The sequence below is a fragment of the Sciurus carolinensis genome, chromosome 5 (genome assembly GCF_902686445.1).
Source record: "Sciurus carolinensis chromosome 5, mSciCar1.2, whole genome shotgun sequence".
NCBI classification, from domain to species: Eukaryota; Metazoa; Chordata; class Mammalia; order Rodentia; family Sciuridae; genus Sciurus; species Sciurus carolinensis.
In genome coordinates, this window is record NC_062217.1 from 167475059 (window position 1) to 167502736 (window position 27678).

Sequence of the window (27678 nt, forward strand, 5' to 3'; positions counted from 1 at the left end):
CCCCAGAAAGATAACCCAGACCTGACTACAGGCAACAACACAGGTGAGCTGCACTAAAGTGAGGCTGAGTACAAGGAATCCTACTGGTTCTGCTTCAGTATACAACAGGCAGACCTCCTCTGCAGCCTTCCAAGGGGGCGGGAGGGCGTGAAGGAAACAATGGGACTTCGAGGGATCAATTTCTTAACCTGAGGGCTGGTGACCGAACTCAGAGTTTGTGAAATTTCATCTATCTTAATACATATATACACTTACTCTTCTACATTTACATTATGCTTCAAATTATACTTAAATAAAAGTTTTTGGTTTTTGTTTGTTTTTGAGGTACTGGGAATTGAACCCAGGACCTCATGTGTGTGAGGTCAACACAAAGTTTTTAAAAACTCACTTTCAACAAAAATAAACTTCTGCTTTCAAGAATGCCCCCCCCCACACACACACACACACTCCAGTCCTAGGGCTTGAACCTACAGGCACCCTATTACTGAGATACCTTTCCAGTCCTTTTTATTTTTTGAGGTAGGATCTTACTAGGTTGCCTCAAACTTTCAAGCCTCCCCCCTCAGCCTCCCAAGTAGCTGGGATTACAGATGTGTACCAGTGCGCCCAGTTTAACTTTTAAGGTGAAGAATCTAATTACTAGATAACAAATCCTAAATATAGGACATTCTAAAAACAACTGACTCAGACTCTTAAAAAATGTCAAAAAATGTCATTCAACAACTAAAAACAGTCACATTATAAACATAGCATGAACACTAGTCTCGCAATGTGTGAACCTTGACTGGACCCTGCTTTTTCCTTAAAAGCTATAAAAGGTATTTGAGTTTAATTGGGAACGTGTAACTACAGTTTGGGACGTTGAAACATGTCTGTGAATTTGTACGTAGTGACACTGTGGGTGTACAGGAGAACTGTTCTCAGGAAGAGAGTGTTTACCAGCTGCAGCGAGCATCACACACCCACAGCTTAATTTCAAAAGGTTCAGGCCAAAGGGGAGAAAGAAAAATCAAGCCTGACAACAGTGCTAACATACGAACCCTGGTGGACAGTGTCTGGACGGCTCATGACACCCCTCTGGAGAGCAGGCCATGCCCTGTGCCAAGCGGCTGGGCTGCAGAGCCGCAGTTTTCAGACTGCGCCCGGCCCTCAGGGACTCCACCGGACAAAGCAGCAGTCTGCCCCGGACTGCTCTGTTTCAAGGGCAAGTACTAAGGCAGAATGACTGGACTCATCTGGACCAACAGATACCACCAGATGTTGGACACGGAACTGAACAAGAGCAAGCCCCAGCTGCACAGCGTAATCATAAGGCACAACCTGATAAATCATGCTAATAAAAATGACCACCAGAGGTGGATGGGTGCATCAAACCCCTAAGAGTGAAAACAGATCCAGGAGTCGTCAGACGCACCAGATCAGCAAATGATGAACCCCCACCTGAAACACATACAAGGAGAGGCACCCAGCACAGCCCTGTCATCCTACCCGCCACCCAGTGGACACGTCCCCAGGTCCACAAGCAGGGCTCAGGCTCAACCAGATCTTCGGGCTCCACAAGGCAAGCTACTTCCAAACTGCAGAACAACCTGCCTGCCGCCCAAACCCTGTCCTTGCCTTGAACGAGTTTGAAGCCTTGAACAAGTTTCCCTCCTCTTTCGGCAGGTTCCCTGGGTTGTACCTTACCTGCACACCTGCAGTGACTATCAGCTTTCTGCTTTTGCTTTGCCTCAGTAAACCCAGTGGTCACTATTAACCCTTCTTTAGCCACGCTGTAACCTGTATATCACTGTGTGAAGTGCTATGTCTAACTTTAGTGTTACTGATTTAGTAATTAATACTGGAAAATAAAAGAACCTGTGACTATCACAGTCCCAAGACCAATGAGTACTGGTGCAAATGAAAGCAGATGTGAATTGTTATTAAATAAATTCTGACCCTGTGGGGAGACAATCTTGTCTGGTCTATGATCCTAACAGTTCTTGTAACTTTTCTGTTCAAAAATATTGAAAGTTTCAAAGGAAAAAGTTGGGATAAAGAAGTAAATATGAAAAAAATTAAAAGACAGAAACTGTTGTAGGGTAAAAGAATCCAAAATGATGTAACAACAAAATGTAACAAATAGTAATGAGATACTAATTTTTTTTTTTTTTTTTGGGTGCTGGGGATCGAACCCAGGGCCTTATGCTTACAAAGCAAGCACTCTACCGACTGAGCTATCTCCCCAGCCCCCTAATTTTTTAAAAAATAAGAAAATGTAAAATAAGAACTAGATACTAGATTATGTTTACAAATTATAAATTTTCCAGGTTTATAATTATACTGTGTTTTGTAGAAGCACAGCTCCTTTTTTGGAGTTGCATGCTAAAAGAATTTGGGAGTAAACGTCATAATGTAGAATTAAGTTAAAATGACTCACAAAGAAAAAAATAAAGCAAAGGAAAAACTAAACTACAAATAGTCATTACTGGTGTACAGGTCACCACTGTGCCACTCTTTCCATGTTCCTCTGATAGGATTCTTAATAAAGTTTGGGAGACAGTCAGACTCAGACATGTGGGGAGACCATCAAGTTCATGACTACCATTTTCCAGACAGGAAAGAAAGCTACAAAATCCATCTGAATTATTTTAAGGAATAATGGCACTTAAGAAATATTAGATAATGGCATTTTCTATAATAAAACACCAATAAAATTTCAACAAAAATTACATATTTACATTATATGGGTTACTGCTTTTTAAAAAAACAAAGATTCTTAAATGTTGGCTTTATACTGTATTATGCACAAGACAGGTCACAAGCTATGTGTTTTATATATATTACTTTCTAAAAATCTGACATCTTCTGAATGAAAATTATGGAAACAAACATACTAAAGTAATTTGTAAATCTTATATAATCTTGCTATGTGTGGTAATACACTACTTATCTGAAGATGTTACTAAAACACTGATTTGGTTACTTCGGGATATCCAAGCAATCTGTATTTATTTATTTTTTTCAACAAATTTCTCAAAAAATAACATACTGCTCGGGGTGTTTAGATGATTATTTTACAGTTATCAACAGACTCAAAATGAATTTTATGCACTGATATAAAAGCCTTCATTTGGTATATAAACTGTTATTTAGTTTAAATGCTTTACAAAAAAAAATTAAAAAACAAAAAGGATACTTTCTTGAACATAATGAGATTCCCATTATATAACCCAAACCACACCATAGTGTGCTGCTGCACAGAAGCCCTTAAAAGAAGTCAGGAGAAAAGAAAACATTTTAAAGACTACCTTCTTTGGCTTCTCTTTCTGCCTCCTGAGCACAAAATACTGGCTATTTGCACATGTAGAAAACTATAATCATGTACAAAGGGAAAGTACTTTTGCACCCCATGTTCAAATTAGCTTCTTTCAATATAAAACATACTTCACAACCAGGAAACAAAGCAGGATGGCCGAATCCACTCTGCTCAGCAGCCTGGACCCATAGGCAGTGTGCTGACTCCATCTGCAAGCATGGGTCTGCCAGGTGCACTGCAAATGGCTAAGATGAAAATAGGTGAAGAATCGCATCTACTGAGTGGCCAGCTCCTCACCCAGAGCCACCCAGAGCAGCTTGAAGGTCTAAGGGTTAAGAAGCCCAAATTTCATCCTCTTACCTGGAAAGACTAAAGATATTGGCCCTAACCAGTGCCCTGCTCATAAAGCAGGGTGTCATTCAGAGAACAGAATAGGGGTGAAAAGATTTGGGGAGGGGGATGGATATTCAGCTCAGCCTGTGGGAAGGCACTATTTGGAACAGAGTCAGGGAAGCTCAAGCCTAAGAGCGCCCTTGGGAACTAGAGATCTGGGTGGTGAGCAAGTAGAAGGTCAGTATTTCCACGTGAGCAACAGCTAACAGCTCTGTTGGTTTATGAGAGAGAACCAGGAAAAAAAAGACAGCCAAGAACCCTCTCTCTAGTGTCAGGACAAACCTCAAAGACTGGTCTCAAACACTGTCTGGCAATGCAGCCCAAATTTAATTACATAAGACTACAGAGCAATTCATGCCCAGGGCACTGCTGAAAATAAGAGAGTAATCAGTGGGGACTAAAAGTTGGATATGCTATTGTTATGGTGTAGCTATAAGGGTTCCCCCAAAAGTTCAGGTGTGAGACAATGCAAGGAAGTTTAGAGATGAAATGATTGGGTTATAAAAGGTTTAACCTGGGCTGGGGAGATAACTCAGTCGGTAGAGTGCTTGACTTGTAAGCACAAGGCCCTGGGTTCGATCCCCAGCACAAAAAAAAAAAAAAAAAAAGGATTAACCTAATCAGTGCATTAATCCTGATAGGGATTAACATGGTAGTAAGTGTAGGCAGGCACAGTGTGACTTGAGGAGCTGGGTCAATGGGGTTGTGCTTTCAGGGTTTATATTTTGTCTATGGTGAGGGGAAGTCTCACTCTCTCTGCTTCCTGGCTGGCATATCCTGAGCTGCTTTCCTCCACCACGCTCCTTCCATCTATGATATTCTGCCTCCTCTTGACCCCCAAAGAATGAAGTCAGCCTTTTATGGACTGAGCCCTCTGAACCTGTGAGCCCCCAGATAAACTTTTTCTCTTCTAATTATTCTTACTACGTCTTTTGGTCACAGGAACAAGAAAACTGACTAAAACAGCAGCCAAAAGAAGTAAACATTTAGATCAGAGAGGAGACAAAGAACAGACTATGAAGACCACTGTCATCCCAGGGGACTAAGTGCACAGGCCCAGGACTGAGCCCTCTAGGGAGTGACAGTAAGGGCTTCTCATACATAAATGCACACTTTCCTTCTTCTCATCACTAATTTAAAAAGCAATAATATTTACATAATTATACTACTGGGACAAGAACTTAGAAAATTAATACATTTGACAATAACATCAAAACAAGGTAGACTGGAGCAAAGCCGTACTAGAATAAGGAAATGACACTAGAAGGCAACCTAAATCCACAGCAACAAATGAAGAGAACCAGAAATAGTAAATAAGAAAGTTACTGTGATGAATTACAAATAATTACTTATTCTTGTCTCTTTTCTCAGCTTTATATGAAACATAAAATAACGATACAATTAAATTTGTAATATATAATATGCTTAATAATAGCACAAAAAGAGGGAATAGAGTTAAACAGAAGTAACAGTTACTTATATCTCTTTGGAATGACTTTAGCATAAATCTCAAGTAGATCCTATAAAATGAAGATCTATATGGGAGTATAGACCTAGAGTAGCCACGGAAAATATTTTTTCTATAATAAGTAGGTATAGCTCAGTGACAAAGCACTTGCCTAACATGAATGAGGTCCTGGGTTCAATCCCCAACATTGCCAAAAACAACAATATATATGTAACACATGTATAAATTGTAAAGGAATTAAAGGAATAAAATTCAAAAACTGTTACAATAGAAAACAGTCATTTATTAAAAAAAAAAAAGGAATAAAAAGACAGGGACATACAGGGGAAATGGCAAATGTCATTAAAACAAAACGCATAAATCCATCCAATCTCCTAGGCTCTGCCCCAAGTTTGTTCATGCTTGAATAAAAACCTCCCACATGACAATGCCGCCAACGTGCTCCTTGGTACTAGGTAGGATTGAAATGTCCAACAAGTTAGGAACCCTCCTCTACTCTTTTCAAGACATGTAGCTCATCAGATCCTCCTTCACCTGAACTTCTGGGTGGGGCGTGTGACCCAAACATGACAAGTTTCTCATAGTCGCAGCCACTGGGATTGGCTCAGTCTCAGGGATAAGGATATATCTGAAGCTGTGCCAGTTAGTACATTCCTTGGAACTTTTCACTGAAATCATCAGGAAAGAAGCATAAATTAATTTTTGCTGAGATCACTGTAAGAACGTGAGCCCTAAAGTGACAGCATTCACCTCTTCTACCACACGTCTGCGTGAGAGAAAAATCATTACAGAGAGAAGACACACGTAGGTTCTAAAAAGGCTAGAAGTTCTGAATCACATATGCAAGTAAAATTCTCTTTAAAAAAAATTAGTTCACAGAACAGAAAATGTTGTTCAGTGGTGGAGCACTTGTCTAGGTATACCAATGCCCTGGGTTCAATCCCCAGCACTGCAAAGAAAAAAAAAAATCAGCTCAACTTCAGTTTCTGTTGCCCATCAAATTTCTCAACAAGTATACAGAATTTACAGCTCCACTATTCAAAATTCTTAAATAATTCTCTATCACATTAACATTAAAGTCCAAAGACTTTATTTAGTAGCTCTACAAATTTTAGCCTCTAGATTACACAACAATGTAAAAATCAACTTTTGCAGGAGAAAACACCATATGAAAGTGAAAAAAAAATGTGTAGAGTTCCCAATACCCCTCAGAAAAAATGAGCAAAAATATGACCAAATGGTTTATAGAAAAAAAATACTAATGGTCTTTAAACCTATGAAACTATGCTCAACTTCACTTATATAAAAGGAATATAAATTAAAAATAACACAGAAATTTCATTATTATCTATATGGCAAAAATCCAAATCCAAAACGTTTGCCTACTATTCCATGACTACAGCCACGGAGGAGCAGGCATTCTCGTGAACTGCCAGAGTGATGCCAAGTGGGACGGCTCCCATGGAACGGACCCTCTCTGAAGAGGGGTCCACCTGTGACCCAGCAATCTGTTCAAACATATAACAAAGATGAAAAAACAACCTCTCCATATACTGCTGTGGAGTGAGCTCCAGGACACAAAAGGTAAGTGTGGCATTCTATTTGGGTTGTGTCTGTCTCTAAGAAAAAGGGGGAAGAGTGAGTGAGTGTGAGTGAGTGTGTGTGTGTGTGTGTGTGTGTGTGTGCATGCACATGTGTGATAGCATGGTATATAATATAAATATGCATATATGGCGATGCACATGCTTATATACTAACATATAAGCACTTCTCATACATACAAAGAGAGAGATCACACACAAACACACACATAAACGTCACATTCATGGTACTTTTTGCTTGTATTTTCAAAAAGAATAGAAAGAAGCAAAGTTAATTCTAAAATAAATGACCTAACTTCTTAAAGAAAATGTGATTTTCAAAAGAGGAAAATCTGTTCCAAATTAATACTTATAAGAATAGCAAAAGAAATCATGATTCCAACAAACCAAATGTAAAAAGGTATTTTTTTTAAGTTGTAGATGGATATAACACCTTTATTTTATTTATTTATTTTTATGTGGTGAAGATCGAACCCAGTGCCTCACGAATGTGCTAGGCAAGTGCTCTATCACTGAGCTACAACTCCAGCCCATAAAAAGGCATTTTTGAAGTGATTAGAGAAAACTGAATATGTACTGGACATTCATTATATGATAAGATTTTTGTGCATTTTGCTGTGTGAGGATGGTATTGTAGACACGTTCTTCTTTTAAGTTTCTAACTTTTAATCAAGAACAGAGTTCCTTCTTTTCTTTGAAAGAACGTTTATTTATTAAAATAAATAGATCATTTATCATACAAATTACCCAGGTGTTGTTTAACATATTCCTTTAGCCCTCATCTTTCTTGTGAACTGATTAATTAGATCTAGAAGCTTGTAAAGATCCGGATTCCATTTCTTTAGCAAGAATATCCTTAGGCAGCAGTGTTTTATACATACTGGTCTCCTTTAGGAGGCATTTACCTGACTGTTCCACTTTGGCAATAAGATACATACTGAAGTATACATCAAATTATATCTAAGATTTGGTATAAAATAACCCAGCGAAGTGACAACAAAAAACTAAGGAGAGACATAAATAAAAATGGTAGCATGCTGAGAACCATTGAAGATGGGTACTTAGGGGTTTTAAGTATTTCCCAAATAACTTTTTTTTAAAATGTGGCTCCTACTTAAATCTCCAAAGCCTAACACAAACCCAATACTCTGACCATACTGAGCCAATGGTTTCTCAAACACAGCATACCATTTTGACTTGCACATCTCCACACGTTCCAGTCCTGTTGCCCACAATGCTCTTCTCTCTTTAGCCTGACACTCACTTATTCCTCTGTGCAGGCTTGGCCCAGCAAGAACCTCTCAAATAAACTCTGTAACCTCCAGTCCTACACCAAGCTGACTCTCCCTACAAACCCAATGCCTAATTCTAACACAGGAACTTTTTGCCTGTTCCAGAAACTAGACTTCCAATGCTGGGACCACTACAGTAGGTCTATATAAATGACCTGCACAGAGGTCTGAAGCTGGCTGGGAAAGTTTGAGGGAAAGTCTCAGAGTGAACACATTAGACAATGTAGAGATTGTTAAGCAGGCAGATACAAAGCCTCAGTTTCCAGAGCAGGGGGAAGAAGCAAAGTTCAGAAAAAATAAGACCTCACCCCCCACCCCCAAAGCAGCTTCTTGGCTCAGCAGAATCCTTACGGGCAAATGCATGGACCCCAGCTGTGCATCTCAGTGGGGAACCCAGGTCAGCACTTTTCAAATCTGGAGACTTCATTTAAAATGCAGATTCTGGCTGAGTAGACCTAAGCTGGGGCCTGAGATTCTGCATCTGAGGGCACACTGATGCTATTCACCTGCAAATCAAACCTTTTAACCAGAAGACTGTAGGAGCCCGGGAAGTCAGCCTTTTCTCAGGGAACATGGAGTGTTGACCGCCTGCCTTATTAATCCTCTCTTTAGCTTATATATTCTGTGCCATTAGAAAAACAAGAGCAATTAAATAAATAAATAAATAAACAAAACTCTTAATTCCTCCGCATCTGCTAGCACCCTTCTTCCAACACTTAACTATCCCACTGTGACAACAGCACACTCATTCATTCAATATCCCCAGACTAGAAAACACAGGCCCTCAGTAAATGCTTATTAAAAGATGCTCTAAATAATAAACTCAACTTATTGCATCTCTCCCATCTACTTCATGATCTGTCTTTCCCAGTTAATCATCAATTCCTTGAACTTTTCCCGTGGTTCCATGGCACACCATCTGGCACATATGGCCACTTAGTAAATTCTGGTCACCTAGGCTGAACAACTGAACCTATAAGCACCCTACATTCAGGTTCCTTAAGAGAACACTGCAGGAGGACATATCTTCAATCTTTTTTCTGAAGGATTCAACATGCTCACATTTGTGACTCATTTTCACAACAGTTCAGCAAATCACAATGAAAGGAAGATCCCCTCTACTTAATAGGCAAGAAAATGGCACAAGAAGGTTGTATATACATATTATGCTTCTTCACAGATGACCTTGTCAACAAAAGAAAAAATGTTTAGCAAACAGTACCTCAGTCTTTCCACATTCATCAGGCGGATCCTGGTGTATGGCCATTTGATACTTGACATATAAAGAAAAGGACTGGCTGAAGGACGACTTGAACTCTGGGTCCTCAAAGGAGACAGGTACTAACCTCACCTTCAGAGCAAGCAAAATACAAGCAAATGCTATTGAAACATCTCTACCTGATGATGTGCTTCTGAAGGTGAGGCTAGATTAAGATCTCCGCAAATCCACTTCCAAAGCTCAGCACTGGAATTTCTCATAAAAACAAGATCCTCTGGAATAGGCTGCCTGGCACCCAACCTAAGTGTTAACTTTACATAAATACCATAACCAACTTACAGAAGGTCAGGGCATTTGTTTTTTCTTTATCCATCCACTGTGGTTCTGTGTGCACTAGTCGGCACTGTTGCTAACTGTGGTCATGGCCACTACTGCATTCTCTACTTATGTTAAGTGTTTTAAGTTTGCTTTCCCTTTCCAGATTTTTCTTGGGTCAACTGATTTATAAAATTACAATAGTGCTATGAGGACATCCATTAAAACACTATGCTATCTTAGTTTTCCAGTCCCACTCAGTTGTGTATGGGTAGTACATTAACAAAGAAGAATTTAGCTATGACTATTTCTACAAATACTTTTAAATATGGATAAAGCATACTAACCATGTTGGACAACACACGTCTAACATAGAAATATATTTTTCTCAGTATTTTACCTTAGAGCTCTATTACTCACTTTCAGGTAAATGCATCCAGATGTAGTGACTTTAAATAAACTTTACATGTTATTTTCCACTTTGAAATTATACATAACTGGCACTTGACATGACACTAGGTACCATTTGCACTTTCAGAATGTCTATTAACTCAGTCTTATCTCTGTGCAGATAAGCTGCAAACCGAATATAAGTCAAATGTACCACAAATAAATCAAGATTTCATACAATGATACCAATTGGAGGGGAAAGTGCTATTTGCACAGAAAAATGACAATTGCCCTGCTGACCTGGCTCACAGTTGGTTTGTCAGGTGGGTCCTTGTGAATAACCATCTGGTAACGTTTATAGACCTGGTAAGACTCCTGAAATGTGGCTTTGAACTGAGAACTTGGTGGAGATGATCTCACCACCCTCACCTTCAGAAGGAGTTAAAAAACAATGTTCATTAATTATTTATTCATTCTGTAGAATATGCATTAACAGTAATTCCCACTTTTAAAAAAAAAAAACAAGTTTCAGCAAATATTAAAGCATAAACATAATAATCCTGAACGTTAGGGAAAAAATCAGTTAATGAAGAAGTTATTTCTGCAACTTCGAGCCTCCTGGAGGCGCCAAAAGAAGAGCCCCTCTAACTCTAAGCTTCACTCTGATGGCTGAACATGCATGCCTGTCTACTGCACACCGGCAGGACCCTTCCAGCTCTCTTGGTGCACGTACGAATACTCCTTAACGCTAGCTGAATACAAATCACCATCAATAATCAGTCAGAAATACTGAAACTGTGAATATATTTTTTGGACATTTTCATTCATCATTACTAACTTTAAACTTACAATTCCAAGTATAAAAGATAACCCTCACAAAGCTTTCCTTCACGTCATGATAAAAATGAAGACTCTGAAATTAGATTTATTTTACTTAAATCTCACACTGTCACCATCTTGGTCAAGTAAATTAACCTCTCTGTGACTTAGTTTTCTCAAATATAAAATGAGAATGAGTTAAAAGTACTAATTGCATGTGGTAATGGTTAATATATATTTTACTATTATTTATTTACTAAACACTTAAAAGTATTAGCACAACACAATAGTAAAACAAAAGTAAATGCAATATAATAAAGGCGTAAATGTTCTTGTGGGCCAAGAGAAGTAATTCCTACATGGAGAGTGACACCCAGTGGATAACCAATCTCTATACATCCTGGGTATCATAACATTAAAAAAGCAAAAGAGGGCTGGGTGTGATGGTGCATGCCTGTAACCCAGCTACTTGGGAGGCTAAAGGAGGAGGATCAAAAGTTCAAAGCCAGTCTGGGTAACTTCGGAGCTGGTATCTCAAAATAAAATTTTAAAGGGGGGCTGGGGGGCACTGAGGATAGCTCAGTGGTAAAGCACTTACCTATCATGTGCAAGGCCCTGTGTTCAATCCTCACTACCACAAAAATAAATAAATAATTGAATGAATGGATGGCTGGGGATGTAGCTCAGTGGCAGAGCACTTGCCTAGAATATGTACGGCCCTGGGTTTCTTCCCCAATATAAAAAAAGAAGGAAAAGTTGATGCCTATAGAACTGTTACATAGGTATGGTTGGTTCCCTGAATATATTACTATTTATGATAAAAAAAAAAAGTCTCTTTATAAAGTCTCTTAATAAAATATTTTAAGTAGTGTGCTCAACTCTCTTTACAATTGATTTTTTGGGGAAAAAATCAATACCAAATCAGAGTAGCAAGCAGTTATAATAATTGCAGTTATTAAAATAAAGTTTATGTTTGATAATATATATATTGCCCTAAAGTTTACAATGTATCAAAGTTAATCTTTAGTATTAGGTCTAACATTAAGTGATATTATTAGATGATACTAAGTTACGAATTCAAAGGCTAATGAGTTCCTAATCAGGTATGAGAATATAATAAAATCATTATGGTAAATGTCTTAGAGAAGACAATTATTTTTATTTATTTATTTATGTACTTTGAGACAGGTCTCTCTATGCTGCCCAGGCTGGCTCAAACTTTGGATCCTCTAGCCTCAGACCCACCCCCCCGCCAAAGAAGTAGTTGGGATTTACAGGCATGTGCCACTATGCTCAGCTTAGAATTTCATACAAGTGATATTCATACTAAGAAATCTGAAATTGATCTATAAATGTAACTCGATTTAGAAAAAAAGAGAATTTTAGCTCTCAAAACATTCATATTACACCTATGTTGGTTGGGAATACTTAATGAGCGAGGACTTTTACAATATAACTTAATACTACTTGGTTAATTCTCCACTGCTGGCATCCATATGTGACATGGTTGACGTCTTCATCAGATCAGAATACTCTAACAGGTAAAACAGTGATTTGCCTAGTGTGATCTAGTCTCTTACTATCTAAACTACCTTTTGCGGGGCTGGGGAGATAGTTCAGCCAGTAGAGTGCTTGCCTTGTAAGCACAAGGCCCTGGGTTTGATCCCCAGCACCATAAAAAAAAAAATAAAAAATAAAAAAATAAACTACCTTTTGCTATCTAAATTTCTAAAATGAAATTCTAAAGAGTATTTTTCTTTTTGTTCTAACTACTTAATTTCAATCAAGGATACAGAAAGTCAGAGCACCACTAATAACATGCTAAAACTGAAATTATTTTCAGAATTTTAGTAGCTGGTTGCCTCAAATATTTTCAAAAAAAAATTTTTAAGAAATGGATACTTCTCTCAAACAGTAGCTAACTTAGTAAATACAAATCCTATTCTATCCCAACTCTTTCATTTCTTATATTTAAAATATCAAAATATCAGCAAATAATTTCAAAGAAAATAAAGTACCCAAACAAAAAAACAAAGAAAAAAAAAAGCCTTCAAAGTACCTCTAATTTGTGTGACGCATTCTCAGGCAAAGATTCAAAAATTAAATCTTCAAGTGATTTGGGCTGGTTGGATTTAGCCTTTGGTGGGAACAAAGATGGTGGCTGACCTTGCGCCTGGAAACCCTCATGTTCTCCAGCTGGGTTTTGCCGCATGAGTTTTAAACCTTTTTCTTTCTTTCCGGATTTCCTTTGCTTTACGACATGGAGGCTTACTCAAATCAGCCCCTTTGCCTAAAAAGAATTTCAAAATATTAGACCAATCACATGTGGCTCTAAAAATGTCTTTTTAAGATCTCAAAAATTCTATAAAGTCCAAAGAGTTCTAACAGGTAGTTCTGGGGGAGACTTCACAGGTCCTGGGAAGAGGCTCTAAGTTCATCTTGCAATTCTACCTCAGAAGTAAGAGTTGCCAAAAAAGGAAAGGGTCACCAAAACTTTTCAAGGTAGTTCTACTACTGAAAATCTCTTAAAATACCATCCATTTTTCTGCCTTTGTAAGCAGAAAGGACAAAATCCAATCCGATATCTTCTGTTTGTCTGACCCACACTTGTAGAGGCATTCCTGACAGCACTGATGACGGTGAATGAATGAATGATGAATGAATGAACGGCAGAATTAGAATCCATAATTAATAAACAGATCGAGGTATTGAGTAGCCAGGACTATTAGCACTAATAAAAGAGAGGCACCCAGACACTTCTATCTCCTGAAAGAAATTCAACCACCCATAAAGTAACTTTACCAGCCCTCAAATAAGTAATACCCCAATATAAAACTTTCCCCTTAAAAAGAACAAAAGAAAACTTAGCCCTGAATTTGACCAGAGTTCTAGATCCAACTATCAATTTACAGGTGGCAGAAGAACAGGTTAAACTGCATTTGCGGATATGATCAGTCAGTTACACAGAGTGGGACAAACAATCCAAGAAAAAACTCAAGTTTCTTCAACAAGTAATAACCTGCAAGTTAAAAAGGGGAACAACAGAAGAGAAACCTGTAGTTCAAAGAGATTATTTTAAAATGCATCAATGAATTGTGTTGGAATCATCTGGCTCTTGACACAAACCAATATTTAAAAAATTGGAATTTGAACACTGAATATCCAATGGCATTATGAAATTTTACTTATGTGTAATAATGGTATTTTGAATATGTTTTTCAAGTTCTTATCTTTTACAGATGAATTCTAAAGAATATGGTATAGTATCTGGAATTTGCTTCAGTGTGATACTGGAAAAGGGAACTAGATTTGGATAGAGATAAAACAAGTGACCGTCATAAGTACAGAACTGTTTCAGACAAGGATGGGACATGACATTCACTATACTATTCCCTCCACACTTGCCTATAGTTGAAATCCTCTGTAATGAAATTTTTTTTAGAAATTTAATAAGTTATAAGTAATATTTATTAGAAATGAATAAAAGAGGTAACTATCACACAGAAGAATTAGGATTGAAAGAAATTCTCTAAGTCATTCTTAATATTTCATTGGACTATTTTTATTAATTAGGATGAAATCTCAGACTAACATCAATTGTAAATACCATGAATGATTTATGTAAAAACTATTCAAAAAGTGCAAACAAAGTTTCTTGCACTTTAACTTCTATATATAACTGGAACAAAAAATACAAATTTATAATACTAAAAAATTGCTCCTGGGGTCATTTTGAATAAATAATAATTAATTCAAAAACTATCAAACTTTATATTTTATGAAGTAATTTTGAAAAAGTTATACACATACAGATAAAAAATCCATTTAATAGTGTCTGAATTTTTTAAACCTAACTTTTTATAAATAAGACCTTAGGAAAACATCTTATCTTATTAAGATAAACATAAAAATATAGACATCTTTAAATAAAAATTAATTATATTAAAAATTGTAATGATAAACTGAAGAATTTCACAATATCTGTATTTTGGGCATAATACCTATAATCTACATTGTCTCACAAAGCTAAAAATAACAATGTTTATCACCATACCTTTTCACTGACAAAAATTTAATTCGAAAGCCTCTAAGGTTCTAATGTAATGAAATGAAATTCTTGAAATGTCTGTACTTGGAAAATAAGGATACTATTTCAGGCTTTTAAGCAAAATGGTTTAAAAAAGACATTAGTTGTCCATGTATATCTAGGTAGTTGCTTCCAGTATAAAACAGGGCTCTCGTTGCCAGGAAAGCTAGGCACCGCAATGACTCAACAAAGAATCAAAGCAGTTAATACAACTTGATATCAAATGTTCATTACCTGGCTTAGGACGGTATGAACTTTAATTGAATGTGATGGTTCACCAGAGCCCAACTTCTCTTCTATAGCTTGTGAATGAATTAATTCATTTGATTCTTCTTTCTTTGAGTTTCTTTCTTTCTTCATCTGATCATTCTCTAAGCTCTCTTTGAGGTCATCACTGAGAGTTTTAAGATCACACTTTATATCCAATTTATTTATTAATGCAAAGTCACCTGCAACAGCATCCTCCACTGTGGAATCCATGGGCTCATCTACAAGTCAGAAGAAAGGACAGTCCATCAGTTGGGGTCATTTGACACAGACAAGATAACACAGAACTCTAATGCCCCATTATAGCAGTTTCCATTGTAGAGAAACTACTCTGTGTCCACCAAATCCGTTCTCTTGCCTTTCAAAGCAGGAAAGGTGTACTTGAAACCATGCCACCCTAGCAGAAGGCACCACCCATCCCTCTGCAAGATGTGACCAAGTTCCCACCAACAGAAGATCTAATTTTGTCTCATTTAAAGGAAAATTTTTGACCCAGGACTTCTATTCTTACTCATCTCCCCTGACTGGGTTAAAATAAAAAAAAGAGTGACCTTGGAAATCAAATGTTGAAGAGAGTCCCAGAATGGCCGAGGGGGAGCAAAGCTCCAGGCCTATCGGGAACAACCACAATGTGCATGAGGAAAGAAACAGACTGACATCACTGTTCATTCAGATTTTGGTGTCTCTTGGCCACAGTTATCTAGGCTTTTACCCTAATGTACATCATTCCTGTGAATTAAGTTCAGACATAAATAATTCAGAAGCTCATAACAAGGCAAATAAAGAGCCACATGTGAAAGCTATGTAAAAAGAGAGACAACCATCAATTTACAAAGGAATGGCATCCTCAAAGCTTATCTACAAGTTTATTTTTGACACTTGGAACATGATTCCCAGACTCAAAAAAAAAACTGCACACTGACTAGCAAATAAAATTTATTTAAACTTGAAGAGTATGTATCAATAAAACTAGTCAGAGCTGCACCAAAATTCTGATGTTTAGAATGCTCCAATCAACAATGAACCTCTGGCCTCTTTCGTACCCACAGCTCTACCAAGTCTGCTCCACATCATCCTAAATCCCGGTCCACTCAGGGCTGCGCATACAGGCCTCTATCTCCAGTGCATAAAGCAGTGGCAGGGACATTGCAAGCATGGAAACCATACTTGTGGAATGAATTAGTGAGCTAGGAGGTTCCTCAGATTAAGTGCTTCCTATAGCAATTGTGAAAAAGAGCTCTGAGAATAGAGAGCACTGCCAACAGGAAAACTATCTTAAAGATTAAAAAAGAGACTAAAAAATATGAAAAAGTTAAGTATCTGTAACCAAAGTTAATTAAATGCTACTAATCATCTCTTAGGAAAGTCACTCATAATTTAAAATTTATCAGACAAATAAAAAACAACTTCAGACAGTATAATTTCCTGAAGGAAAGCCTTATTCAAATACAGAAAACCTGATCTTTACTCAGCAAAGAGACAGTGCAGTCTTGTATAGGTTGCATCTGAATATCTGTTTCTCTAGACATAATGCCACTTTTTACTGACTTCATAAGCATATTATAGGAATTGAGTAAGATGAGTTGTCAAAACATTCAGAAAATGAAAATTTCAATAAACTCCCAAAGTCACAACATTTTAAAAATGATTCTCAATTTTCTTTCTAAGCTCAACTCTCCTTCCTTGTTCTGGGGGTCCAGTGGTGACTGTAATGGCAGAATGTAGTCCCTGTCATCTCAGTAGTACATGATTGCAGTGACCCCACTCCCCTACCTAACTTAAGGTGTTTGAAAGTGGGAACCCTGAAAAGGTACATCAATTTAAAGTAAATAGATTTTAGACCTGGTTTCATCTTACCCCCACAATTTCCTTTGGAAATCTCCCCTTTAGCCAGAAATTTCAACATTTTTTTCAAAACTTTCTTGTGAGATTTTGATGGCTGGAACTGTAAAGGTCGGCACCTAGAAAAGCAAAATGAATATTTTTAAAGAAAACTAAAAATCTGAAGAAATAAAATCAGTTCTGGGTAGTACCAAGACACTGAGGTCAATGTTATACACGGGCTTCTAATTAAAGATGGGGTTAATATAGCCTCTAATTCCACACTAAATTTCATTAACGCTATAGGTAGGGGGAAAGGGAGGGAAGGAGAGAGGGAAAAAGAGAAAGGAAAAACATATAAACCAAGATCGAAAAAGCGAAGGAGAGAAATGCTGGAAGGGGGAAAGTAGAGGTACAGTGAGGACTGACGGCTGACCAGAGAAAGCTGAACCGTAACAGAGGGAAAAGACTTTCATGGATTCTCTCAAAGTCCATTTACAAAGCAGTCAGATGTCAGATCCCCTCCCTTCTCTGCCTACTTGACTTCCTATACTAGCTAGCTTTCAGGAGAAAGCAAAAGATAGGACCTCTTACATGGCAAGCATACTGTACTAAAAACAAGAAGCTTAAATGAGGTCTACATACTAAATCCTAAGATCCCCAACCCAGTCCCAGAACAACAGCAGATTATTCTTTCGCTCCAAAATATGATCAGACTTGAAAACTCATCACAAAATCTCCAACAGAAGAGCCCAGTCAGATCAACCAACCTGAAGCTCACAGAAAGTAAGCCCCACTTGGGTGCACAGAACTTCCAGTGGAACACTGGAACCTTGAAGTTACCAGATCCTCAAGGACAGTCTGTACTATATAGATAGGTACCTAATAAACTGGAGAAGGCGATCTTCAGGTTTAGACTAAGCAGAAGAACCTTAAAAAACTCCTCAGAGAAATCTGTTATTTCTCTTTAGCTACCACAGCCGTAGAACAACAGGTATCTCCCCCACACAAAAGGAAAATAGGCCAAAATAAAAGACCCTCAGAAGGAAAGACTGGTAAGAGAAATAAAAATTAAGTAGGAGACCTGGAAAATAAAATTAAGAAAATTTCCCAGAAAAACTGATAAGAATAGAAGGAAAAGTGAAAAGAAAAATGTCAGAGAAGCAGGGCATGGTGATACACACCTGTATCCAGAGACTAGGGAGGCCGAGGCAAAGGGATCTCAAGTCTGAGGCCAGCCTCAGCAACTTAGCAAGGCCCTAAGCAGCTTACTGAGATCCTGCCTCAAAATAAAAAATAGAAAGGGCTGGGGGTGTGACTCAATGGTAAAATGCCCCTGGAGTCAATCCCTAGTACCAAAAAAAAAGGACCAGTTCAAAAGGTACAACATCTGAATAAAGGCATTTAAAAGAAAGAAAGTGGAGGGAAGATCAACAAAACAATTCAAGAAAACTTTCCCAAACTGAAGGATTTCCCACACCAGAAGGGTCCCACACTCAAGGCCACATGTTATAGATAAAAACAGACACACAGCCAGACATATTGTGCAGTATCAGAACACTGAGGACAAAAGATCTTCCAAAGACAAAGAACACATTTCAGACAAAGGCACAAGAATTAGATGCCACCTGACTTCTGAACAACAGAATAACAATGTGCAAAGCCTTTAAGACTCCAGAGGAAAATTACTTCCATCTTACATTTCCATATGCAGAACTAAAAAGTCCAATTGAGGAGTTAATTAAAACATTTTCGGAAATGCAAACTCTCAAAAAAATCTTTCTTTGTATACTTCTCCTCAGGAAGCTTTAGAAGATGTGCTTCCCTAAAACAAGGGAATAATCAAAGAAAGAAGGCAGATACAGGAGATGGGGAGTCAACTCAAGAGCCAAACAGCAAACCACGATAATGATGAAGAGAAGAGAGATCCAGGATGCAGTGATGTACCAGGTGTGGTGGGCAGCTGCCCAGACCAGAACAGATCAAAGGGCCATGAGAGAGTCAGGAAGAAAAAGTGGGGCAGACTCAATACATTTAAACACACCAAGAGGAAAAGTACACCACTGGGAGAGGGTTTCAGAATAACCTGGGAACAGGTACGCTGAAGACTCTGCAAACAACACAATCATTAACTCCAGGGAAAGCAAGAAAAGTAACCACAGAACCCTACACAACTGTGTTTCAGCTGTGAAGCACAGTCACACGTTCATAATGGTGAGAACACATTCATCCCACATCATCATACTTCTAAGATGAGAAGCTGCAGGTGAGAACAAAAACGAGCCTGATTGTGGCAGTGGGACAGTAAAAGACAGCCATATCCTCATTCATGGGGAGAAGCCCTGCAATACTGGGGGGCAGGGGGTATGTAAGTATTGTAATTAAACAAGCATGTTAAGAATCAGCTAAGGGTTGAAGGTGACAGTCTCAGAGAAAGGGAAAGGGAAAGGACGGTTTCAGGGCTACTAGTCCAAAATAAGCTTTATGGAACTATTTGGACTTTATGAGTACATATAAAGCTGACAAAGTTTTAAATTCATGAGTTGGACAGGCAGCCCCTAACCTCTGCCAATCAAAAAGACAAGTTGTAGCTGGGTGCCAAGGCACACACCTGTAATCCCAGTGGCTCTGGAGGCTGAGGCAGGAGGATTGTTGAGTTCAAAGCCAGCCTCAAGCAAAAGTGCGGTGCTAAGCAACTCAGGGAGACTCTGTCTCTAAATAAAATACAAAATAGGGCTGGGAATGTGACTCAGTGGTTAAGTGACCCTGAGTTCTATCCGTGGTACCCTCCTCCCCCCAAAAAAAGACAAGTCGTGAGATTTAACTTCCTTTCCTTTACATTAGTTCTCATTATAACACTACAGTGAACAAAATGATCTGAAGAGGAAGCATGAATAACAACTCCAAAAGATTAAGATATATAAAGAAATGCTGTAAAGATCAACAGTTCAGTTCAGGAAATGTTTGATTCCATGTGAAATTCAAAAACCACATTTAGCAGTTAACTGAATGTTTTCTCATAAAGACAACACACCTAGAGAGTGCTTTGCATATAACAATTATTTTAGATTATTTTTCTTCAACCAACTGAAATCACCCTTTTCTGATCATTAAAATGCTCAGGGTATCTTGTTCATAACCCAATGAACGGTTATCTACAGGAAAACGACTTCTGCCTTGCAGACTGCCATCTCTTCATAACCAAGAAAGCTGAAGGAGGACGACAAACGCTGCGCTGTCGTTCTATCATGTGAACAAATGAGGTGGTGTCAGCAACCACATGCCAATCTTTTCTCTTTATCATCTTCCCATCTGATGTCCAGTTAGGTAAGAGAAAAGGCTCTTCATTAGGGATCAGCAGACGATTGGGAGTCTGTGATCATCCTAAAATTAAGACATACAGGTGATATGTCTGTGTCTATATGCCCCCAAGGTTTTTCTTTAAACAGAAAGGGGCTTGACTTTCATCAATTTCTCAAAATAGTATCAACTCTAAAACAAGTTAACAGCAATTAAGGTAGGCAGGTGCAGGAATCAAAGGAGAGAGAGGCAATCGAGATTTTCAATCTAGAACGTATATGCACATTGAAACAGGACAAATACGTACTCAAAAGTTAAAAGTATCTTTCATATTTTCTACAAAATGTTTTTTTTTTTTTGGTAATAGGAATTGAACCCAGAGGCACTCTACCACTAAGTTACATCCCCATTCATTCATTCATTCATTCATTCATTTATTATAGGGGAAAAGAAGTTTTACTGTTTTGCTAGCAAAGGATAAACAGGGGACTCCTGTCCCAGAGTCTGTGATTCTGCCCATTAAGGGGAACAGGAATGGATGTTAAAGAGGTGATTCAAAGGTTTCGTTCCAGGTGTTCTCTGTCTGAAGTTGTAATTCACTTGTTAATTTGTGATATAGTCACTTCTTAGATCTTCTGGTGCCATCCTCAAAATCTGAATTACTTCCTTCATGTGGTGGGTGTGTGCTCAAGGACAGTTACTCTGCCTAGGATGGAGAAGTAATGGAATCCTGTTTCTCCTGAGATTAGGGAGGAGGACCTTTATTTTTCATTTGGGATAAGAGTCTTGCTAAATTACAAAGGCTAAGATTGAACTGCGATCCTCCTGCCTCAACCTCTCAAGTGGGATTAGGGGCATGTGCCACCACACCTGCGAAAAAGGTCTTTATATTCAGAGAAAGAGAAAAAAAGGCCCAAAAGGTTATGAAAAAAAATCAAGCAAACTCTTCACAGGAAATAGACGTTTTGGTTTACATCTTCTCTTTAAGAAAAGTGGGCTCTGATATGGCAGAGTGGGGTTATGCTCTCCTCCTACTATAGGATTCTGTGGTTTGAGTGACTGTTAACACAGCGCAGCAACACTAGAATATGGAGATTCCTCTGCTAAATCTTATCTAAAAGTATTTTGAACATTTACCAACATTCGCAGTATCCACTAACTAGAATGCTAAATAAAGCAATGAAACATTTTTTCACATCGTATTTATATCAGGATCAATTAAACAGTACTATTAAATGCTACTGGTCAGCATATGAATGACAATAGCATCAGTGTGTACAAAATCATTTGCTTTCCTTATAATGTCTACCTAAACTAGAAATTCATATTTAAAAAGCATAAGATTCTGCTTTAAAATAGCACACAATCTTCCCATAATAGATCCCCTTACCTTATTGTATACTGAGGACAGCATGTCTGATTCATGACAGGTTTATACACGTACTTCCCGCTTCTAAAATTATAAAAAGTTTGTTAATTTCTTACAGTGTTCACGTGGGCCAAAATAGATTAGTACAAGAGCACTAAATTAAGGGTAAAACTTTAGTGAATAGTATAAAAATATATTTAGGTTTAACTGCTCTTCATAACCAGAATCGTCTTGCAAGTAGGCATACCAACCACCAGAACCCAGCCTTTTCTTCCCCAAACCTTTACGTACTGACTGTAAGGTGAACTGCCTCAATGACCTTCTCACCAGCACCTGTAATCCCTTCAATGCCTTTGCCTACTACCAGTCAGTGCACCAATACCACAGGACAACGAAAGAAAACCACCCAGATGAGGTGGGACTGACGGACACCACCACTGTGAACTCCAGGACGGATGCGCCACAAGCACTAGCAAGAAGTGCCACAAACTAACCTCTCACCAGGCATTTCCGACCTCAGTCAACGGCAGAGCCACTCATTGAGTTCTCAAGGCAGAAACCTGCCAGTCTTTTTAGGCTATGCCCTCTAATTCAACTCTATATCCTATCACCAAGCTTACTAGAGCCAAAACATATCTTAAATGTGCCCCTTCCTCTCTATCTCCACTGCCAGTCACATGCCAACCTTCATCATCTCCTATCTAGATAGTGCAATAACTTCTGGAACTTTCTTCCTGTCTCCATGATCACCCCCTCAAACTCCTCTCTGCCATCTGAATACTCTTATTCAAAACAAATTCCTTCATGTACATTTCTCTCTCAAAATTCTTCACGATTCCCCTCTACATTAAAAAAATAAATAAGGTTCCTTATCATGGCATAAAAAATCCTCAACATCTGACCTATATCTTCCTTTTGAGCTTCATAATTAAAGTCATTAACATTTTAACTGGTATGCTCAATTCCATGTCTTTGGAGAATATTAGCAAAGAGTACTTAATGTCGCTTATTTTACAAAAGAAATTTTACCTACAAATTACTTAAAAATCATTTCTATAAAAATAACAATTTTAAAAAAGCAATGAGTAACCAGTAAAGGAATTTTTAAAAAGTTGATTTTTGAGACAATCCAGAAAAATCTAATCAAAACTGGGTAAGAGGTAAAAATTTTTAAAAATTTTTTTAAAAATCAAAGAACTACTGGTTTTGTAAAGTGTGATGAAAGTATTGTGGATATGTTAAAAAGGAAAAAGATCCCCTCCCTCTTAAAAATATATATTTATTTGAGTATATGGATATGCTATCTGTAACAATAATCTGGAGATGGAATTTGCTGTAAAGTATTTTGAGACTTGAAGCGGGGGAAGCAATGAGAATCAATGAAACAAGATTGGCGCGAATTTTAGTAACTTCTGAAGCTTAGTAATAGGTACATGAGGTTCATTATAATGTACTCTATTTCTGTGTTTACTTGAAATTTTCCTAATATTTTTTAAAAAAACAAAAGCACTACACAAAATAATAAACATCTTATTAAACCTCTTTCTAACACAAGAAAATATTCAAAAGACAAACCCTGTTCAATTATAAGAAGTACCTTAAAAACAGCAGAAAGTATTAAGGAACATTACCTTCGCCATCCTCGGTCTATAAGGTCCTGATAATCCTGTACTGTCATAGAATGTGCCCACATGCCTGAAAAAAGTAAGATGTGTTAACGACAACAGGTTAAACTTCCTTCTTGTTAAAATTCAAATTGTCACTTCTTAAAATATGGCCATTTAGGCTAAAATTTTAGAACACTCACACAGGAGAAAAATATTGCACATACTTCATGCTTCTTAGTTTGACATAATATGCAACACAAATGAAAAATAAGTATATTTTAATTAAAAATAAAACACATAAAAGTAATGACATTAACTGAGGATTAATCAATGTTCTCTATGTCATCATGAATCTAGGTTCTTACTGCAATCAGACTGGAACGCAGCTTCAAACTTTAATTAGGTCCCCAATGATTTAATACACTAGTCTCTTTAGAAGAATCAGCAAAAATTTGGTGCATATTAGTTCTATTTATACACACACACACACACACACACAAATACACATACATACAGCACAGTCTGGAAGACTAGAAATAGGGCAAAAGTATGTAGTAAAATTTCCTCTAAGTGAAAAACTATAAGGATACCAAAAGATGATTACAGGGACTATGATATTATCAATATAATGGAATAAACATTCAACTATAAGGAAAAAAATAAAGACTATGATAATCAACATTTAAAGGTATATCTGAACTAAGTTAAAAGAGAAATGGAGCTGGGTGTGGTGGTGTATGCCAGTAATCTCAGCAACTTCGGAGGCTGAGGCAAGAGAATCTCAAATTCAAGGCCAGTCTCAGCAATTTTGAAAAGCTCTAAAAATTTAGGGAGGGCCTGTCTCAAAATAAAAGTAAAAAGAGCTGGGGATGGGCTTCAGTGGTAAAGCACATCTGGGTTCAATCCTCAGTACCAAAAATAAATAAATAAATATCGAGAGAGAGAGAGTATGGTGGTACACACCAATAATCCCAGCTGAGGCAGGAGGACTACAAGTTCCAGACCCCAGCCTGGGCAACACAGTTAGAACCTGTGTTTAAAAAAAAAAAAGAGAGAGAGAGAGAGAGAGAGAGAGAGAGAGAAAGTGGATTTTTCCCTTTTGTAAATAGTAAACTGTATCAGAGATATGTAAAGGTGGAGATAGGCTTGACAGAGCAGAACGAAGCAGGAAAAAGCATGGTACACACACCCAGCAAAAATGTCCAAACACCTGGGCCGAGCTCAGTGGCGTAGGCCTGTAATCCCAGGGGCTAAGGAGGCTGAAGCAGGAGGATCAGCAGTTCAAAGCCAACCTCGGAAACTTAGTGAGGATCTGTCTGTAACTAAAATAAAAAAAAAGGGCTGGGGATGTGGCTCAGTAGTTAAGCACCCCTGGGTTCAAGCCCCAGTACACACAAAAGAAGTCTCACTAATACCAGAAAGTTTCTCTGTAAGCCTCTATTTCCATCTTCCGTAAAATGGGAATAATAATTCCCATCAAAACAATAAATATGTGCCTCACAGTAAGGGTAAAACTAAAATTGAAATGACAGAAATGCATACTGATGTCTCTAGATGAAAAAGAAAAGGCAGATTTCTTCCACAAAACTTGAAACAGACATTTATCTTGGTCAGTCTTCTCTTACTAAAATCACTGGAAAAGAACTAAGGCCTTAGTAAAATATTAGTTTTAGATATGTTTAATGTAACTTACTGACCATATAGATATTGGAGTCACAATACAAATATCCTCAAGAAAGAAAAGGATGGAACCCCTATCATCTAAGGCAACCACTGCCACTCTTTGGTGGGCTTCGCCTGGGCCTTGTTTCTCTCAAAACTGTCATGTCGTCACATATGTCATTGGCATCCTGCTTGTTTTCTCCGTTTAACCCCTCCGTTTACATGCTGCAAGAATTTTCCATTTAGCTGGTCTTCATAATCTACCCTCTACCTGGGACCGCAGCCAACAAAAGCACCTAATAAACGCTTTCAATGAATTAGAGGGCGGACACACCATAATCGACCACCTCACTCCCCATTCAGTCTTTATTTTTAATGGGGTGCTGGGGTTCCAACCCTAGGCAAGGCTGCACCACTGAGTCACGACCCCAGCTGCTCCAGTTAGTCTTTTACAATGGAAAAACCACTTTGTTTTCACAGCAACCCCGCTTCCTACGGAGCTGGGTATTCCACCCAGACAACCGCTCCTGCCCTCCACAGCTGCCTACGCGGGACGCGGCAGGAAAGCAGCAGGTTTTGTTCACAAACAAACCTCCCCAGAGACACCCGAGTCGTGACGAGAAGCAAGACCGTGGGCTGCCCGGGGTGTCCTCGTCGAGGCGGGTGAAGGAATGACACAGCACGAGTCCCGGGCACAATGTCAAACACATCGCCACGAACACCCGCACCACCCCCGGTCGCCCCGCTCCCGCCGCAGTGACCCGGCCGGCTCCCCGCGCAGCTTGCAGACACCGCCCAGGGAGGCTGCACAGGTGTGCACACATCTGCGGCTGCACGAGCAGCACCAGGCCCCTGCCTGTCCTGCACCCCGTTTGCACGCCCGGGGCGCAGGTCGGCGCGGCAGCACAGCGCGCCCGGCCCCGCGGACCGGCACCCGGGCCAGGCGAGGGCGAGGCCATCCCGGCCGGCCTTGGGACAGCCTGGGGGTTTCCTGCAGCGCGCACCGAGGAGCTGCGTTGCCGAGGCCGAAGGCGTCAGGCCTAACTGACAGCCAGGGCCCCGGGGTCCGCGGCCCAGGGCTGGCCAGGGGCTCGGCCGCCCCGCGTCCCCCTGACGGGTCCGCCCAGACCCGCGAGCCGCGGCGCTCCGGCCTCCCGCGCCCGCCACGCTCACCATTGGAGCGACTGCCCGACTCGTTCTTGCAATAGCCGCAGCGATAGAAGTCCTCGCCCTCGAAATACTCCACGACGCTAGGCGACAGCGCGTTCCAGGAAGCCATGGCCTCGGCCCCGCGAGCGCTGCGCCGCCCGGCCCACCGCCGCCGCCGTCGCCGCCACCCCACAATGCAGCGCGCCGCCCAGGCGCCTGCGAGGCTCGCGCAAAGCCGCTCGGGCGCCCGCGGGCCCAGCGCGGCCGGGCGCCTCGGGGGGCTGACGCCGCCCGCGCCATCTTGACCGAGGGCAGCTTTCCGCTACTTCCGTTCCTTCTCCGTGAGGGGCCACAGTCGTTCGTGAGGGTGAGGCGGATAGACGGAGCGCGAAGGGAACGGGCAGGGAAGAGGCGAACGGGAGCTGGGGGCCCGGGGCCGCTCCCCGCGCCGGGGGCTGCCGGGGCGGGCGGGCGGACGCCGGCGAGCGTTGGGCGCGAGGCGGCCGAGTGGACAGGGCACTCACCGCAGGACGCCTTGCCCTCCTCGGAGTCGCAGTAGCCGCAGTGGTAGCCGGCCTTGAGCCCCTTGTACTCCACCACCGAGGCCATGGCCGCCGCCAGTCCTGCGGGCGGCCACGCCTCTCGGCGCCCGGGGCCGGGCTCGGCGGGTGCGGGGCCCAAGGCGGGGAGCGAGGCGGCCCGGGCGCTGCGGGGGCGGGGGCCGCGCCGGGCCCGCGCCCGCCCCGCGCCCGCCGCCCCTGCCCACCGCGGCGCTCCGTGCGCCCGGCTCGCAGCGCGGAAACCCAGGCTCCGGCCGGGCTCCCCGCCGCCCTCGCGGCGCTCGGCCGAAAGCTGCCTCCAGGCCGCCCCCGCCACCGCGCGGAAGCCCGCCAGCTGCGGGGCTCAGGATGCAGGTACAGAAACGGGCATTCTGCGGCCGCTGGGCTTCCGAAGGCAGCAGCTGTCAGCCAGAGCCCGATGACCCCACGACTTTTAAAGAGGAGCTGTAGGTCTAGGTCGTTTAAAAGGTAAAGTCAGGCTAGCGTTCGCATGAGGGTTCCAGGTTGGTTGGAAATGTTACTAGGGTTCACGGCCCTGAGTTTAGGAGATGAGTAGTTAGAGCTGCTGCTAGGATTGCTGATGCAGCGGCTTCCGTGGATCCACGTTGTTAAGATGGGAACAGTAGCCAATATACTTATTTCTAGCAGGGCACTGTGGGGCACGCCTGTAATCCCAGCGACTCAGAAGGCTGAGGCAGGAGGATGTCAAGTTCCAGGCCGGGCTCAGCAATTTAGCGAGGTCCTTAAAACAAATAACTAGGGCTGGGGATGTGGCTCAGTGGTTAATTGGCCCAGGGTTCAATCTCCAGTACCAAAGTAAAAGTGTGTATATATTTGTGTTATACACACACACACAGGGACGTATTTCTAGTCTTACCCAGATGAGAAGTCAGTGGGAACTAAACAGAGCAATTATTGTTCCTGAGAACAAATATAATAGTGGAGGTGGTTAGGGGGTTAATTTGTAAGGAGCCATATAAACCAACATTTTCAGGGTGTGGGCCAGGTAGCTTATTTAGCTGATTTAGCTTATTTTAACTCACTTAGCTTATTTATTAGTA

At 40.3% G+C, this 27678-nt stretch overlaps 1 protein-coding gene across 1 annotated transcript in view; it reads right to left on the reverse strand.

The window, feature by feature from the left end:
- Window positions 1–26899, reverse strand: part of Ate1 (arginyltransferase 1) — a 153044-nt gene extending 126145 nt beyond the window's left edge. Inside the window, 9 exon segments of the mRNA XM_047554000.1 lie at window positions 9275–9403; window positions 12855–13016; window positions 13018–13085; window positions 15117–15128; window positions 15131–15370; window positions 17007–17110; window positions 21661–21723; window positions 23271–23334; window positions 26582–26899. Coding sequence (XP_047409956.1) covers window positions 9275–9403; window positions 12855–13016; window positions 13018–13085; window positions 15117–15128; window positions 15131–15370; window positions 17007–17110; window positions 21661–21723; window positions 23271–23334; window positions 26582–26666 — 927 coding nt within the window. The 5' untranslated portion in view covers window positions 26667–26899.
- Between the last annotated feature and the right edge of the window lie 779 nt (window positions 26900–27678).